At 38.8% G+C, this 17465-nt stretch overlaps 1 protein-coding gene across 2 annotated transcripts in view; it reads right to left on the bottom strand.

The window, feature by feature from the left end:
* SYTL5 (synaptotagmin like 5) overlaps nt 1-17465 on the bottom strand; it is a 106110-nt gene that overhangs the window by 7144 nt on the left and 81501 nt on the right. Inside the window, exons 10-13 of one of the 2 annotated variants that reach the window (XM_030934092.1) lie at nt 17128-17193; nt 13432-13610; nt 11517-11616; nt 9768-9929 (exon numbers count right to left, since the gene is read on the bottom strand). In XM_030934092.1, the coding sequence (XP_030789952.1) occupies nt 9768-9929; nt 11517-11616; nt 13432-13610; nt 17128-17193 (507 nt within the window). The remainder of the gene's footprint in view (nt 1-9767; nt 9930-11516; nt 11617-13431; nt 13611-17127; nt 17194-17465) is intronic. The other variant, XM_030934093.1, reaches the window with a different exon arrangement.

The following is a 17465-nucleotide window of genomic DNA, read 5'->3' as shown; positions in this document are numbered from 1 at the left end:
CAAAACTTGTATACTAGTATTTGTATCTGCTTTATTTGTGATAGTAAAAAACTGGAAACCACATGGATTTCCTTCAACAGGTGAATGGTCAAACAAACTGTGGTACATCCATACCGTGGAATACTATTCATTAACAAAAATAGAATACACTATTGATAAATGCAACACGTTGAATCTCTAGAGAATTATATACTGAGTGAAAAAACGCCCGTCTTAAAATGACATATACTTTATGATTTCATTTATGTAAGTAACATTCTTGAAATGACAAAATTATAGAGATGGAGAACAGATTAGTGGTTGCTAGAAGTTAGGGATGTGAGTAGTGGGAGGGAGTTAGATGTGGTTATAAAAGGTCAACCTGAGGGACACATGTGGTATTAAAGCTGTTCTGTACCTTGACTGTGGTAGTAGATACACAAACCTATAAAGGTGATAAAATTGCATAGAACTAAATATACACACACGTGTGCGCGCGCACACACACACACAAATGAGTACAAAACTGGGAATTCTGAATAAATTTGGTGGATCATATCAATGTCAATATCTTGGTTGTGGCTGGGTGTAGTGGCTCATGCCTGTAATCCCAGCACTTTGGGAGGCCTAGATGGGAGGATCGCTTGAGCCCAGGAGTTTGAGACCAGCCTGGGCAACACAGTGAGACCCCAAGTAGCTGGGCATGGTGGCATGGACCTGTAGTCCCAGCTACTTGGGAGGCTGAGGTGGGAGGATAGCTTGAGCCCAGAAATTTGAGATTATAATGAGCTATGATTTTGACACTGTACTCCAGCCTGGATGCCAGAGTGAGGCCCTGCCTTTAAAAAATTAAGCAAAACCTGGTTTGATATTACAGTACAGCTTTGCTATAGGTTACCATTGGGGAAAATCAAGTAATGAGTACATGGGATCTCTCTGTATTATTTCTTATAACTGCATGTAGATTTACAATCATCTCAAAATATGAAGTTCAAATTAAAGAAAATCAATGTGCACATGCACCCAGAACCTCTGCTCTATAGGTCTCCCACTTGCCACTGAGTCAACTGAACTTTGAGTTCTTTCACAGGTAGAGCAGGAAAGGAAACTTTTGTCCAGGTTTTCCTTTAGAGATCTGACTTCTGAGTCAAGAGCAGAGAACTGCTCTCTCAGAGAGGGCAGAATGAGAGTTCAGAAACCTAGCCCACTCATAGCTAAGCCAGAGACTGTTCAAGACTTGGCATAAATAAACAAATAAATAGTAAGAGAAAATTAAAAATTACTGAGACTATTAAAAAGAAAAGGAATCCTTGCCTGCCTCTCCCTTTTCTTTCCTGCTGGTGATAGTAAAACTTACTAGTAAGGGTGGGAAAAATGCTTGAAATATTTTATTCAACCTTCTTACCCGGGGCAAAAATGAGAATATATGGTAAAATAGACTATCCATCTAATATTTATCTGATTATTTTAGACCAAGTTCCTTGTAAATGGACTCTTCTTTTTGTTTTGACAATCTCAGTAAATTTTAGTTTAGGTGAATATCATAAGTAGAAAATAATAATGGATGTTATGACAGATTAAAGATGGTTACCACTTTTTTGGTACTGTCATCAATGAGAGATGGGGAATTTGTGACCTCTCCTTGGGTCTGGGTCTGAGTGGGCTCTGTGATTGCTTTGACTAGTATTGACTAGTATTATAGAATATGGCAAAAGTGACAATGTGCCAGTTTTGGGGTCCAGGTCTTAAGATTGACAGCTTCTACTTTCTTTCTTGGAATGGGTATTTCTGAATGCTTCCTCTGGGAACCCATGCTAAGAGAGTCCCAAGCCACAGAGACAAGCCGCATGTAGGTGCTCCAGCTGGCAGGCCTAGCTGAGTTTCCAGCCAGCAGCCAACATCATGTGTAAGACATGGAAGTGAGCCAATTCGAACAATCAATACAGTTGAGATTTTCGATGACATCGGCCTCAGTCAACCATCTGGCTGCAGTGGCATGAAAAACCCTAAGTGAGAACTACCTAGATAGCCTAGTTAACCCACATAATCATGAGAGAGAATAAATTCTTGCTGTAAGCCATGAAGGTTTAAGGTAGTTCGGTATACAGAAATAGTCAACCAGAGCAGGCTGTGTTTGCTTTTTGAGTGAGATCTTCGGGTAGGAAAAAGTGATATGTGTAGGAATCACATACTAATATACAGTGTGCTACTAGAGATCAAAAACATGCATTATTGGGATTTACCAACGTTCCATTGGTTTTTAGCTTAAAATATACTGTTGACCCTGTATAAGTATAGACCTCAAGTCTTATGAAAGGAGAACACAATAATGATGAAGCTTGTAGCATTATAATCACATATAAAAAATTAAAGTGGAGAGTCATATTGCAGCCTGCACATGTCTAATGTCTTAGGGTATTTTTGATACTTATACTTTGCCAGGAAATTCCTAAGCAACACCCTCTCCTGGCATAACACCATTGTAATTATCCAACCAACTATTACTCAGAAAAAGTTAGCAGAATCCAATCATATTCAATTCAAGTCTACCAACACATATGGAATGCTTACATTTTTATAAGGCACTTTGCTAAGTGCTGTGGGGACACATGAGACAGACCCTGCTTTCAATGAGTTTTCAGTCTATCTAGTAGACATATTTGCAGTAGCAGGATCTATTAATTCACACTTAGTTAACTGACTCATCAGTTTAATTAGTGTTCTTCATCCCTAGTGAATAGCAGAATCTTTCCTGCAAAGAACATGCATCTGCTCCCATCAGTTGAATTGTATGCACACTGAGAGTCAGCTGCGTTAGTTAGTCCCCCAAACTCTTTAGGCCAGGCATATTTGTGATTGTAATTATATAGTTTAATGTCACATAAATTTATGAGTGCAAAAGACAGCTGCTACTATAACAATTCTGTTGAATACTTTAGAACTAAAGATTTGAAAACAAAGTTGCTATTGGATTATATGTGGGCTTGAATCTATGAAAGGTTAGAAAAAATCATAAATTTTTGAGAAGAATTTGCATTTGATTTACTTTGAAAGTATTCTTATGTTCTTGTTTCATTCGAGAAAAACTCAAATTAGAATCTGCTGATGATGATGCATTAGGAGGATAATTTATGCAAGGAATATATGGCAGAATTTTACTTACTGAACGAAATTCAAACAAAATTAATTGTCTCTGTATCAGAAGACTTGCAAATGAATGTACATTTATTTGGTTTAAGTTAAAAATAAATGTTTAAGAAATGCATTGGGAAGCTATGGTAATCAAAACAGCATGGTACTGGCAAAAGAACAGATACATAACACCAATGGAACAGAATAGAGAGTCCAGAAATAAATTTATGGCCAATTGATTATCAACAAAAGTGCCAAAAATCCACAATGGGGAAAGGACAGTCTCTTTAGTAAACAGTGTTGGGACAACTGAACATCCACATGCAGAAGATTGAAATTGGACCCTTATCTCACACCATATAAAAAATCAACTCAAAGTGGATTAAAGACTTAAGCATGAAACCTGAAACTGTAAAACCACTAGGAAAAACATAGGGGAAAAGCTCCATAACATAGGTCTGGGAAATTTTTTTTATATGACCCTTAAAGCACAAGAAACAAAAGCAAAAATAGGCAAATAGGACTGCCTCAAACTGAACTTCTGCACAGCAAAGAAAACAATCGACAGAGTGAAGAGACAATCTGCAGAATGAGAGAAAATAGTTGCAAATCATACATCTGATATAGTTTAAGTTAAATAATTTAATATCCAAAATACATAAAGAACTCAAGCAATTCAATAGTAAGAAAACAAATATTCCAATTAAATAATGGGCAAAGGATCTTAATAGATATCTCTCAAAAGAAGACATACAAATTGCCAACAGGTGTATGACAAAATGCTCAACATTGCTAATCACCAGGGAAATGCAAATTAAAATCGCAATGAGCTATTACCTTATACCTGTTAGAATGGCTGCTATCAAAAAGACTAAATACAGTGAGTGTTATAGAACCACCGTATATATGATCTAGCAATCCCACTACAGGGTATATAGCCAAATAAAATGAAATCAGTATCTTAAAGAGATCTCTGCACTTTCCTGCTCATTGCAACATGATTCACAATAGCCAACATATAGAAACAACCTAATTGTCTATCAATGGATGAAGTGATAAAGAAAATATGATATATATACACAATGAAATACTATTCAGCCTTAAAAAATAAAATCTTGTCAGTTGCATTTGCAACAACGTGGATAAATCTGGAGGACATTATGTTAATTAAAATAAGCCAGGCACAGAAAGATGAACACTGCACGATCTCACTTATATCTAAAATAGATATAAATCTAAAATAGTGGAATCTAAAATAGTTGAATTAATAGAAGCAGAGAGTAGAGTGGTGGTTATCAGGGGCTGGGGGTGGGGAGAACTGGGGGAGATGTTGGCCAAACAAAATAAAATGTCAGCTAGATAGGAGAAATAAATTTGAGGAATCTCTTTTACAACATGGTGACCATAGTTATTAATAATAACAATGCTTTGTATTCTTGAAAATTGCTAAGAGAGTAAATTTTATGTGTTCTGACCACAAAAAAGTATGCTATGTGAAGTAATGTATATGTTAACTAGATTGATGTAGCCATTCCATAATATATGCATAATTAAAAACCACATTTTACATGATAACTATATACAATTTTTATGTGTTAATTCAAAATAATTAAAAATAAAAGAAAGGCATTGAGTATGTGTGTTTGTATGTGGGTGATTTCTGTGATGTTGTCTATTAACTGACCTACTATTGGTGGTAATTTCTAGGGGAAAAGGGTTTCTACTATACAGAAAGTTCAATGTAAGATAAATGGTGACAGTTATTCCAACACAAGTAAAAATAAAGTATTATGGGAAGGGAGAGATTAATCCAGATTGGGAAAAACAGGTAGCTCTTGCCTGGTCCTTGAAGGATGGGAGACATGATGACAGATAAAGATGGATTGGGAAGGTTAGTCCACGTTGAGAAAGCAGTATGAGCAAAATATGATGGGGTTTGTGTAGAATATGTTTAGGGACTGACAGAAAGTCACATGTGATCAGGGGAGTGTGTACAGGGAGGTAGTAGCAAGGAGGATGGAAATAAGGTGTCAACTCAGGGTTTCCCAGAAGATGCTAAGGCACTAATTTAAGTTACAGTATTTTATTAGGAAGGGTACTGGGGAAGGGGGACTGAAAGTGAAGGAGGTTTAAGGATGTGATTTCAGGCAAAGTTCCATGGAGAGTAACTTTTGTTAAGTCCCATAGGGGTACTCTGGAGATGTGACAGATCACGCTTCAGAGCTGTTCTAATCAGATGCAAGAACGTGGGAGTATTGATGCTCCTTAATCCACCAGTCATTGATCAAGACTCTGCTCACCCCCAGGAGACTTAAATACCCAGGCTATGTTGGCTTTTCTGGCCTGCAAACCAAGCCCTCTCTAGCAGCCTGAGGGCTCTCCTCCTACAATGATTGGCAGCGGTTGGTTGGTGGGAGTGAAAGCAATGGGGAGCCCTGTTTGCAAGAAAATGGGTATGGGTAGAGAACTAACATCTTTTGCTGCTACAGTAGGCTGGGCCATTCAACAGAACACTGAGTGCCGGGGTGAGGGTTAGTATTTATTCAAGCCATATCCAAAAGCAGTAGGGAACCACTGAGACTATCTGAGCAGGGATGTGAAATAAGCAGATGACACCCACCACCTTCTGCTTTCTGAAAAAAAGAGAGGTCCACTTTCCGTCGGAGTAAGGAAGAGACTCCCAGTGCATTTACAGGTGTAACATGGAGTAAGGAATTACAGACAAAAGTCTGCCAAAAAAGAGAGGGTGCCTTTAATCTAGGTATAATTCCGAAGGAACATACATTTACTCTCTGCCTGAAGGCAGAATAAGAGAATGTTTCCTTGGAAAACCACTTAAGCTTGCTGTTGATTTTCAGAGGTCCTTGGTTTATAATAGCACACTCTGGGAAGGCTTGAAAGGCAATTCATACTGATAAAACCTTCTTGTCTAACTACCTGACATGCCTTTCAGAAAGATAATGATTTATAGCTAATAAATAATCCCATGCCATGAAGTAAAATGGAAGTTATACTGTGAAACTACAGTATGTTTGGCATCTTGAGTTCTTTCTCTGCACCAGCCTCCTCACTGGCTTAGCACTGTAGGACCTAGCCCATACAAAGATAGATATTGAGGAAACTTCACTAACAGGGTCAATAAGCAATAAGGCACCATGCCTTTCTGGCACTCCTAGTGCAGAAGTATGTCAGTACTTCTGAATTATTAAGGACTATTAATTCTGATCCCCTATTACTAGGGAAATCAGTCCCTGTAACTCACATTTCACCTTCTCGACTGCATAATCTACAAGAAACGTCAAGTCTCCAAGGCTGCTCATACTACATCTGCAGCTGCTGGAGTGACAATTGCATTGAAATGACCGAGGCAGGAAACTGAAACTGAAGTGCCACTTTACATAGCTGGCTGATAACCAACCACACAGAGCCCAGCTCAGCCTGAGGATGAGCCACTAATGAAGCACAAGGCAGCATATAGAGCATGCCTTTGTGCCTGTCCTCCGCGTTTTCAGAAGACATGATATCTAAGCACGTCTGAGTCTTCAGCTTTTTTTCTATACAGAACAGAGGAAGCTGGGCAGAGGAAGATGGCAGAGGTTAGAGACACTAACTTCTGTTGGATTCTTCAGAAATAGACTCGAAGGTGAAGATTTGTATGCAAGTGAATTATTAAGGAAGTTCTCTTAGAGAGACCAGTAAAGCGGTATGGGAAGCAGAACAGGGACGAGTCTAACCTTGGGCAAAATTCCATGGAAGGTAGCTTCTATGTGAGGTGGTACTATACGTAACACTTTGGAGATTTTCCCACTTTCAGTAAGGGAAGTGGGCCTTCATATTCCCCCACCTATCAGTTATTGATGAAGGGTTGTCATGTGGCAGCGGGTACAAAAATTCCCAGGACTTCTGGCTTTCTGCCTATATAGGCTAAAAGCTACAGTAGCCCGAGGGAAGTCTTCTAAAGAGAGTCTCAGGTGGAGGCTGTTGCGGCGAACCTCCTAACAGACATGGTTAGGAACCTAAGAGGATCTGGCAGAGGGCCCATGGTATTCCACAGTGAATGCAATCTGAACTTTTTTACCTTCAGTAGGCTCAGAAACACTCAGAGATGCTTCCCTCTTATGATAGGCTGTGAACCACTCATTGACAATGTGGAAGTGATTACTGTGGAAAATGCTGATTTCTAAGCACAAAGGATGCCTGGGAGAGGTCTAGGAGAGCTTACATATCCTTCCAGCAAAGTCCTTCAACTATTTCCAGGAAATTGACTGGAAGGATGCTATTGTTCCCTCCTTTAGAACCAGGGTATATTCCGATTGTCTTAAGCCACCTAATGCATCTTACCTCCCTGGCCACAGTCATTAGCTTAGAATAGACAAATGATAGAATTACAATTAGGAGAACCAGACCCAATGCATTGATTTGGCTGTTGGAGGAGGAGGAACTCTCTCCTCTTCTGAATAGTGTGGTGCAAAGATGAAAGGCTTTCAGCCACTGTAGTCATTAGAGAGGCATGCTTGGAGCTAGTCAGGGAGGACAACACTGCATGGAACCTGAAAATGAAGCCAATGAAGTTAAGAAGAGAGACCAAGAAATTCCAAGACCTTGATAAGATTTGAACATCTGGATCAAGCCATGCCTAATCACTGCTGGCCAATAATCTCCCTTTATTTTTTGAGCAGTATGAGCTGGAGTTTCTGTCAGTTGCAATACAAGGACTCCCAAGTCATATGTATACCATTTAACATTTACTGAGAGCTTACAATGTTCCAGATAAAATGCTGACAGCCATGTATACAATGTTTATTCAAGCCTCACCACAGACCTATAAGCTACATCCAATGATTATATTACAACTGAGGACACTAAGGCATAAAAAGTTAAATAATTTGCCCAAGGTCACATGGGCAGTCATGAAGCCAGGATTGAACCAAGTAAGTTTGATTTGAATCCACTGTCTTCATCATAATGTGTTTTTGCCTTTCTGTATATAAAGAATAATCTTTTTTTTTTTTTTTTTTTTTTTTTTTTTTTTTTTTTTTTTTTTTTTTTAATTATACTTTAAGTTCTAGGGTACATGTGCATAACGTGCAGGTTTGTTACATATGTATACTTATGCCATGTTGGTGTGCTGCACCCATCAACTCGTCAGCACCCATCAATTCATCATTTATATCATGTATAACTCCCCAATGCAATCCCTCCCTCCTCCCCCCTCCCCATGATAGACCCCAGTGTGTGATGTTCCCCTTCCCGAGTCCAAGTGATCTCATTGTTCAGTTCCCACCTATGAGTGAGAACATGCGGTGTTTGGTTTTCTCTTCTTGTGATAGTTTGCTAAGAATGATGGTTTCCAGCTGCATCCATGTCCCTACAAAGGACGCAAACTCATCCTTTTTTATGGCTGCATAGTATTCCATGGTGTATATGTGCCATATTTTCTTACTAAAGAGCTTTTGCACAGCAAAAGAAACTACCATCAGAGTGAACAGGCAACCTACAGAATGGGAGAAAATTTTTGCAACCTACTCATCTGACAAAGGGCTAATATCCAGAATCTACAAAGAACTCAAACAAATATACGAGAAAAAAACAAACAACCCCATCAAAAAGTGGGGAAAGGATATGAACAGACATTTCTCAAAAGAAGATATTCATACAGCCAACAGACACATGAAAAAATGCTCATCATCACTGGCCATCAGAGAAATGCAAATCAAAACCACAATGAGATACCATCTCACACCAGTTAGAATGGCAATCATTAAGAAGTCAGGAAACAACAGGTGTTGGAGAGGATGTGGAGAAATAGGAACACTTTTACACTGTTGGTGGGATTGTAAACTAGTTCAACCATTATGGAAAACAGTATGGCAATTCCTCAAGGATCTAGAACTAGATGTACCATATGACCCAGCCATCCCACTACTGGGTATATACCCAAAGGATTATAAATTAGTCTACTACAAAGAATAATCTTTGATTGCATAAATGTGACCTTTACTCACCTCCATTTTGGCTTAAAAAGTACTGTAAATGCATAGAGACTTCAGTCACTTAAAGTGAATCCAAGGCACTGTTGGTCTAGATTAGAACATGCTATACAATATTGGCATTTAATTATCAGCTCTAAGATTTTTTTTTCTGAATGTAACTCAAGGCCTGGGTTGTGAATCCCAAAAGTAGGAACATAAGAAAATCAGATACTTTAGCTACTGGTTATTCCCTCGTATAAGCAAAGGCAAGATCACTCCTGCTTATGGTCTGAATTGTGGAGAATGAGAAATAAAGGTAATGTTTTGAGATTGTTCATGCTGTATGAATTTGGTTTTGCCTATGTGAAAATGAAGACTCTCTAATAAGATCATATAATGTGTTGCTTTCGGTTATCCAATGAGACTGTCAAATAATACAAATTTTTAGCAAAAAATATATATGGTTATGTGGCTTTCATTATACAGAAGACCTATATTGACAAAGAATTTCCAAAGCAGTGGATTTACAACATTTTTATAATATTATTCCAAAATTTGCTGTACAAATTTTTTGCAGATTATCACTTGAAATTTGAAAGTCTTTGAGTTCTTTAGGCCTATGACATCAATTTCATTCATAACTTGTATCATTGCATAACTGACTAATCTAAGAGCATTTCCTACCTTGGGTTGAAGCACAAACCACTCATCAGTTGGATTTTCAAAGTTCCATGAGTCAAAAGGAATCTCTACTTCCCCAAGGAAGCTATTACGTCCAAATCGATCATAGTGCCAGACTGACAGCTGCAGAGTTCTTGTTTCCAGCTGGGTATGGCTGATGGTGTACTGCAAACATTTACAACATTACATTCCACAAGGAGAGCTCTATCCAATTCCACGACAGGTTGAAATTTACTTCCAACATCTTTCAGATCATATACATCAGTAATATGAACAAAACAAACCCAAAGAAAACTCTTTGTTTTCCTTTGTTTCTGCTACAATTGAAGTTCTATGCCATAAACTCATTTTGTACCAGACTTAACATTGAAAGATATTTGAGGTAGTATTTGAGGTAGAGGTAAACTCCAGATACTGTATACAAAGTGTTAGGTGATTGGTTTTTCATTTTCCTTAATTATTTTTCCACACCTACTTTGTAAACTCAAGGTTTAGTATATAAATTCTCCAACTTCTTTCTTATTTTATTCATATGAGAATCCCCAAATCCAGAAAAGAATTGACAATGAGAAACTCACAAACACCAAATTTTATAAAGTCCAGCCTAAGTGCAGAGGTGAAAAGGTGTACATGTGTATTAAACAGAAAGAAGATGTTGCTGGGCTAGCATTTTTTTTTTTGGTAACAACACTATCCAGGGCCACATGCTCACACACCCTCCAACCTTCTGCTTGTTCTATGCAACCACCATCTGGGACACACTTCAGACTGACTGGCTCCTGATCTTGGATTAGTATCTATTCTTGTTCTTGCTGTTATTGTCATAATTAACCTTGGCTCCCTACTTCCTAAATTTACCCTCTCCCTGTATTTGGGCTGATCTTTTCAATCCTGTTATGGCCATTGAATATACCCTCTGCCTGTACTTATTCATTTTTCAGTTTGTTTTGTCTTAATATTAGCTCCTGCTTCCACACATGCTCCCACTGACACATGCAGGCTCATGGCTTTCTGCCCTTACCAATTTCCTCCTAAAATGGACTCTGACTCCATCATTCTTGGGCACAAGCCCATAAATTTCCATAGAATTGGCAATAACTTCTTCATTCCATTCTCCCTGGATGTTTCTTACCAGGCCAGATTGGTCCATAGCAAGAGAAGGGGTTAATTATGTGAAAGCTCATTGGAAAGAGATTCCTATTTTCTGGATCATTGAGTTGGATTGGGCTATATTTTATCTAGGCCACTTTTGTTGAGATTTCTCAAATCTGGCTCTTCATTTCAACTATTCATTAACCACATACTTATATTTAGTCAAATTCTGAAATCCTATCAACAAACAGTATAGATCTATGCTATGTTAGCAGAACAATGAATGTGTGCAAAATGACTGTGAAGTAGTGTCAAAACTGTGACAAACTTCTTTCAAGGAAGTCAGAAAAAGCACTGTTTGCCCAAGGGTAAAACCGATTTTTCTGGCAAGATGCATCAGCACAGATGCAGTTTGACTGGATCATCTCTATTCAAGGTTCAAATTCAGCAGCAGCAGAGACATAAACAGAATAAGAGTGTTTTCGTTTCCTCAAAAGATGTTAGAAAAGTCAAGGGTATTATGTTAATTTATTCAAATTCTAATTTTCTAAAACATATACAAGCCTTGACATGCAAATAAAATGTTCTCTGTAGTTACTTCTAAACCATTGAAGTTGTGAACAGTATCACATGAGTTACTATGAGACCATATTTAATTACCTTTAGTGTTTCATTGAATTCTGGATTGGTGCCTGTTCTGATTTTGGTCTTACGCTTATTGTTCCGGGACTTGTCAGGAAGAAGGTATGACTTGACATAACTATAGGTAAGAAAATATAAATGTAATTATTGTGAAACATCTATTTGCAAGAAATGTTCAAAGACTTCACTGTGAATAAAAGGGGTAAAGGGCCAGTGTGCATGAGAGGAAATACCAAAGAGAATTTTGTCTATGTAAGAGGATACCTTAAAATGAGAACCCTGGGCCTTCCATAAGAGAGAAGTGGTAAAACATAATGATAAAAGAGTGTGGGTTCTGGAGTCAAGCCACCTGGTTTTGAATCACTCCATGCCTCAGAGGTTTTGGTGACCTCAAGAATTTACTAAATAACCACTCTGTGCCTCAGTTTCTTCATCTGTAAAACTGGGAAAATAACAGTGTCTAACTGATGGCCTTGTGAGGATTAAATTAGTTGACACATCCAAGGAGCTACCATATTGTACTACTCAATAAATGTAGTACATTATTAATGTTAACGGTCTCACAAACTTTTCTGGGATTAGATGCTTCTCTATTCCTAGTCTTGCCTTCTGATGTCAGAAAGTGGGGTCAATGGTAATGGGTGAGTGAAAGAAAATAGTGAAAAAGACAAAATAAACAACGACAACCTGAAGTAGTGATAGCAATTCTACCCAACACTTTAGCTTGAGCTATCTCAAGAACCTCTTGAAGCAGGGTATCACAGTAGACTCAGAAATGTACAAGATGTGTACGAGGTTGAAATGTATAAGATGCTACCAGAGTTCTACAGAATATCTGTTGAGTTTTAGAACACCCCTTTCCAAGCTAGTCAAAATAATTACATGGGTCCTGTAGCCTTCTGAAATTTAGTTGAGGAGGCAGGTGGACCAATTTGTAGTCAGAATCCACTCATTTGTCTATCTCAGGGTATTTGGAACCAGGTTCACTGAGTCATTTATTGGACCTAGGTCATCTACTGTGCAGAAAAGGGTTAACATAGTGGGCCTGAGACTATCATTCTTCTAAATGCCTGCTTGCAAATTTGGCCCTTGGGTGGCACCTGGCAACTTGGATTTCAGGAGGATTCCCACCATTCCCAGAGCGGATAAAAGTAGCTTGTTGTTCCTAAATTGTTTGTACAAAGAAAATGGCTTATGCTGAACAGGTTCTTTCCTTCTGAGAGACTGGAAATTGGTATGTGACCAGCTAAATTTCTAACAAGCTTCCTTGGTAGACAACATTTCACAAGTGTTGTCAGAACTCATCGCCAGAGGAATTAAATGCATCCTATGTGACTCCACTGGGAAAGGACCCTTGCAAAGCTTGAGCCTGATCTCCCCTGGACTTTGCCCCATGTGCCTCTTTGCTGATTATAACTGCGTGCAAAGTCCTGCGTCCTCCTAATGAATCATTGAACCTGGCAGTGGTCTTGAGGACCCCTTAGCTTCTCTCCAATGTGCTGTGGTCCATACCTGCCCTCCCGGGCTGATTTCTAGAATCCTGAGAGCCTCATAATTGCCTTTTTGAGTTGTTTAATTGGGTAACAGCTTGGTAATTTTCTCTGGAGGATTTCCCAGAACAAAAATTGACAAGATGCTTTTGTATATCCTGGGTGTGCCAACATGTCAGCATTCTACTTCAAAGAGCTGCCTCTGTGTAAATTTCAAATATGTCAATCCGGAATTATGTTTTAAAAATCAGTTAATCAAGGACACAACCAGCATACATGTGCTTCAGAGAATATTTAGAAGTGTGGTATAGGAGGAACGTGACAATCATCTCTCTGAGAAGACTGAATCAAGAAGAATGCTAAGACTCTTTTGAAAAGGAAACACACATACAGACAAAAAAGGCAGTGATTGAAATAGTCTGAGGAACAAGCTATGTGCTTACGCATCTGTCCTCTGTTTCTTTTCATCTCCTATGGCCAGATTTCTGCAATTCTTGATGAAAATGTAGAGCCCACCAGTTTTGTAGCAGTAGCTGATATGGAGAAGGATTTCACCACTGACTTTCACGTTGCCATAGTCTCCAGTTTCACTGTAAACACTCATCGTGCTGTTAAGACTGGTCTGAAATAAATAAGATGGAAGAAGGCATCTAGTGTCATTCTAATGATCTCTTCACAGAATCAACCGACTTCATTCAATTATAGTTCTTGTTCTTTATAATGATCATGGAAATCTAGGGTGAGGAAAGAAAACAAGAGTCACTTGTTTGGCTGGTATTATATAAAATCCCAGCTGGAGAAAAGACAACAGAGCTAGTACCGTCAGGAGAAAAGGCAGAAAACTTGCTTAGAGGGGAAGCATTTCCTTCTTGGGTTAGAGAATACCCTTTGCTTACTCACTTCTACTAATGAATACATTAGTAGAAGTAATGGTACTTGAGGCATTTCAAATCTCACTTCTCTTCCATCCCTGCAGCTTTCTCCATTTTCACTGGTAGACTCAAGTTCAATCTACTACAAGGTGTAGAATACATTGACTGGGACAAAGAATAGCTTATCTCATATTCTGTGCTACCAGGAGCCACATACTGCTTTCTTTGACACCTACAGGGAGCATCCCATCAGTCTCTGGGGAGCCATAACTGCAGCTTTAACAAGGACATGCCAGAAGAACATCACATACGCACAGCTTCCATGATTTCCCTCAACTGAGTAGCTAGCTGTGTGGCTACATGAGTACTATAAGACCATGGCTTTGTAAATCTGTATAAAGTAGCAACCCACAAAATATACCACTACACAATAAAATCACACACCAACCAATCAGGAAAAAAGTTTTTAAAAAAAGTCCAAATCTACCAGAATCAATGAGGCTTTCGACCAGACACTAATGACATGAGACAGCTTTTAATTTATAGTAGTCCCCCTTACCCACAGTTTCACTTTCCGTAGTTTCAGCTACCCATGGTCAACTGCGGTTCAAAAATATTAAATGGAAAACTCCAGAAACAAACAATTCATAAATTTTAAATTGTATGCTGTTTTGAATATGTGAAAGGAAAATATCCTGGGCACCCAAAATCACCAAGCTAAAGGAAAAAGTCAAGCTGGGAATTGCTGAGAGCAAACCTGCCTCCCATACTATTCAAAGTCACCCCTCTGCTCACTGAGATAAATGCATATCTAAGTGCCTCCTTTGGAAAGGCTAATAAGAAACTCAAAATAATGTAACCATTTGTCTCTTATCTACCTGTGACCTGGAAGTCCCCTCCCCACTTGGAGTTGTCACGCCTTTCCGGACCCAACCAGTATTCATCTTACATATGTTGATTGATGTCTTATGTCTCCCTAAAATGTATAAAACCAAACTGTGCTCTGAGCACCTTGGGCACATGTTGTCAGGACCTCCTGAGGCTGTGTCGGGGTGCTGGTCTTCAACCTAGGCAAAATAAACTTTCTAAATTAACTGAGACCTGCCTCAGATTTTCAGGGTTCACAAGCAGCATGATGAACTCTCACATCATACTGCTGCATCCCACCCTGGGTGTGAAGCCTCTCTCTGTCCAGTTGGAGCCACACTGTAGATGATACTTGCCCATTAGTCACTTAGCTGTCTCAGTTATCAGATTGACTGTCCCGCTATCACAGAGCTTGTGTTCAACTCATTCTTATTTTACTTAATAATGACTCCAAAGTGTAAGAGTAATGATGGTAGTAATTTATATACGTCAAAGAGAAGCCAAAAGTGCTTTCTTTAAGTGAAGATGTGACCTTGGTGCTTCTTGGCTAGGGTTTGGTACTATGCGAGGTTTCAGGCATCCACTGGGGTGGGTGGAATGTATCATCTGTGGATAAAGGTGACTACTGTAAATGTAATAAAATTATGCTTTGGCACTAGAAGTGAAAACTGTGTATCTTAGTAACTGTCACAAAAGACCACCTGGAGGTATTTCATAGCCGACCCAATAGTTTCAAAACCACTTTTCTGTGAACCACTGGGAAGTCAAGACTACAGTAAGTACACAGGGACCTTAGACTGTCCTCTTTTTCATACTTTGCTTTTGGTAAAAGCCATTATGTTCCACCAATTTCTGGGAGTAGAGACTGACCAAAGAACAGGATGTGGGTGATGTGGTCACATGTCTTCTAAGCTTCTTCCCGGGCAAGAGCAGAACAATAATTCCATAATTATTTGGAAATTACAGCTTAAAGAAAGTCAGTGAGTGACCTAATCTGTCTTTCTTATTCCTAAAACAAAGCAACAGAATTTTCATGTTTAGCAGGTGGCTTTGAGCAGTGCTTTTCAAACTTTAATTGCATAGAAATCACCCAGATACCTTTTTAAACTGAAAATGCTTATCTCTTCAGTCTGCGGTGAGGTCTGAGATTTGGCTGTTCTGACAAACTCCTAGGCCTGCAGTTCCCAAACTGTGTATCGAGGTACCACAGAGCACCACAGCAAACTCACAGGGGAATCACAGAAAGATTTTAAATTCTCAAGGGAAACACAAAAACACCTATCAGACACCATGTAAGCTACTAACTAGTAATTCACAGTGTCAACATTAAAACACACTTTATTCTTTTCAATGAACTCCTAGTTGTTTGAAGCTGAGTTTTTGGCAGTTGCTGCAACAAAAAGCAAGTATTGCATAAAAACGAATATGAAATGGGAAATGGAAGTAGTGATGTCCAATCAGATTCCAAGATTTGGTAACTGTGTAGTGCTCAATAGGCACACATATCCTATTAGTGGTAAGTAATAGGTACTATTTAAGGATGAAATAAAAATACTATTTTTCTTTCCATTTACTTGTAGCATTTTTTTCAAATGGCTAGTTAGTTGTTAGGATACAGTGCTTATTAAATGGTTTGGGTCTAACTACTTAATAAATGAACTAGTCAGGTGCTACTTTTAGTGTAGGAGTGCCAGGAAAGAATTACTGAGACACTAGGGGCTTTTTGAACTGAGAAAGTTTTGGGGTATCTGTTCCAAGTGATGCAATGTGCTGGTCCATGGAGATTTGAGTAGCAAAGGTTTCAAGAATAAGCCCCAACCTCCTCGTTACAAATGAGAAAATTGTGGCTCACAAAAATTGTTGGTAGGGCCAAGAAATAAAGCAAGATCTCCAGGTTTCTAGTCTGAGGACTACCCCACCATACCTGATTACCTCCCTATATCACTGATTTGTGTCTATACCACATCTCTGTAGCCACATTTTCAAAGAAAATCCTCTGTAAGCAGAGGGCCCCTATGGATAGAAGGAAATTTAGGAACCCACAAATACGGAGGCTTGTGAGAAATTAAGACAGCTATGGCAATTTTACTACTAACTAAACTATATGCTCTTAACCAAGCTAAGGCTCTGATTTAAAATAGATGTTTACTTCAGAGGTTTTGTTGACAATACATCATTTTAGACCATGTGTCTTTGAGTGGTGTTCGGATTCCAATGTTTAATGAATTGGAATACTTGGGTTCTGATAACCTCATCAATCTTTTAAAAGATAACCTCTGGTTAATTGTATATAAGTCCGAAAAAGATAAATATGGGACAAATTGCTTAATCATAGTTCCCAGGCCATGAAATTTGTGAAGTATGGTTGGAAAGAACAAAAAGGAAAGGTTGAAAACTCACAGTGTCTGAGTCAGCATCAGGCACATTTAGGTAGGTCCACTTCCTGTCAGAACCTGCTTGAGAATTCTTTAGAGAAGTCATCCAAAGATCAAAAGAAAAAAAAGCGTCAGAGCAACAGAAATCAGAGAAGCCAAGAAAAAGACTTACAGACACACAGTTAGATACAAGGACACAGGGCCTTCCTCTCAGAAAAGGCCTTGAACACTAACGTAAGAAAGGACTTTATTTTGTAGGCAGTGGGAAGCTATTGACGGGTTTTGAGTAGCGGACAGACCTGATTGGGCATGTGTTTTAGGAAAATGACTGGCAACAGTCTGGAGGACAGTTGGGGAGTTTAG

This window comes from Rhinopithecus roxellana, chromosome 7 (genome assembly GCF_007565055.1).
Source record: "Rhinopithecus roxellana isolate Shanxi Qingling chromosome 7, ASM756505v1, whole genome shotgun sequence".
NCBI lineage: Eukaryota > Metazoa > Chordata > Mammalia > Primates > Cercopithecidae > Rhinopithecus > Rhinopithecus roxellana.
The sequence above is the reverse complement of the archived record's forward strand: the minus strand, read 5'-3'. Positions and strand labels throughout refer to the sequence as shown.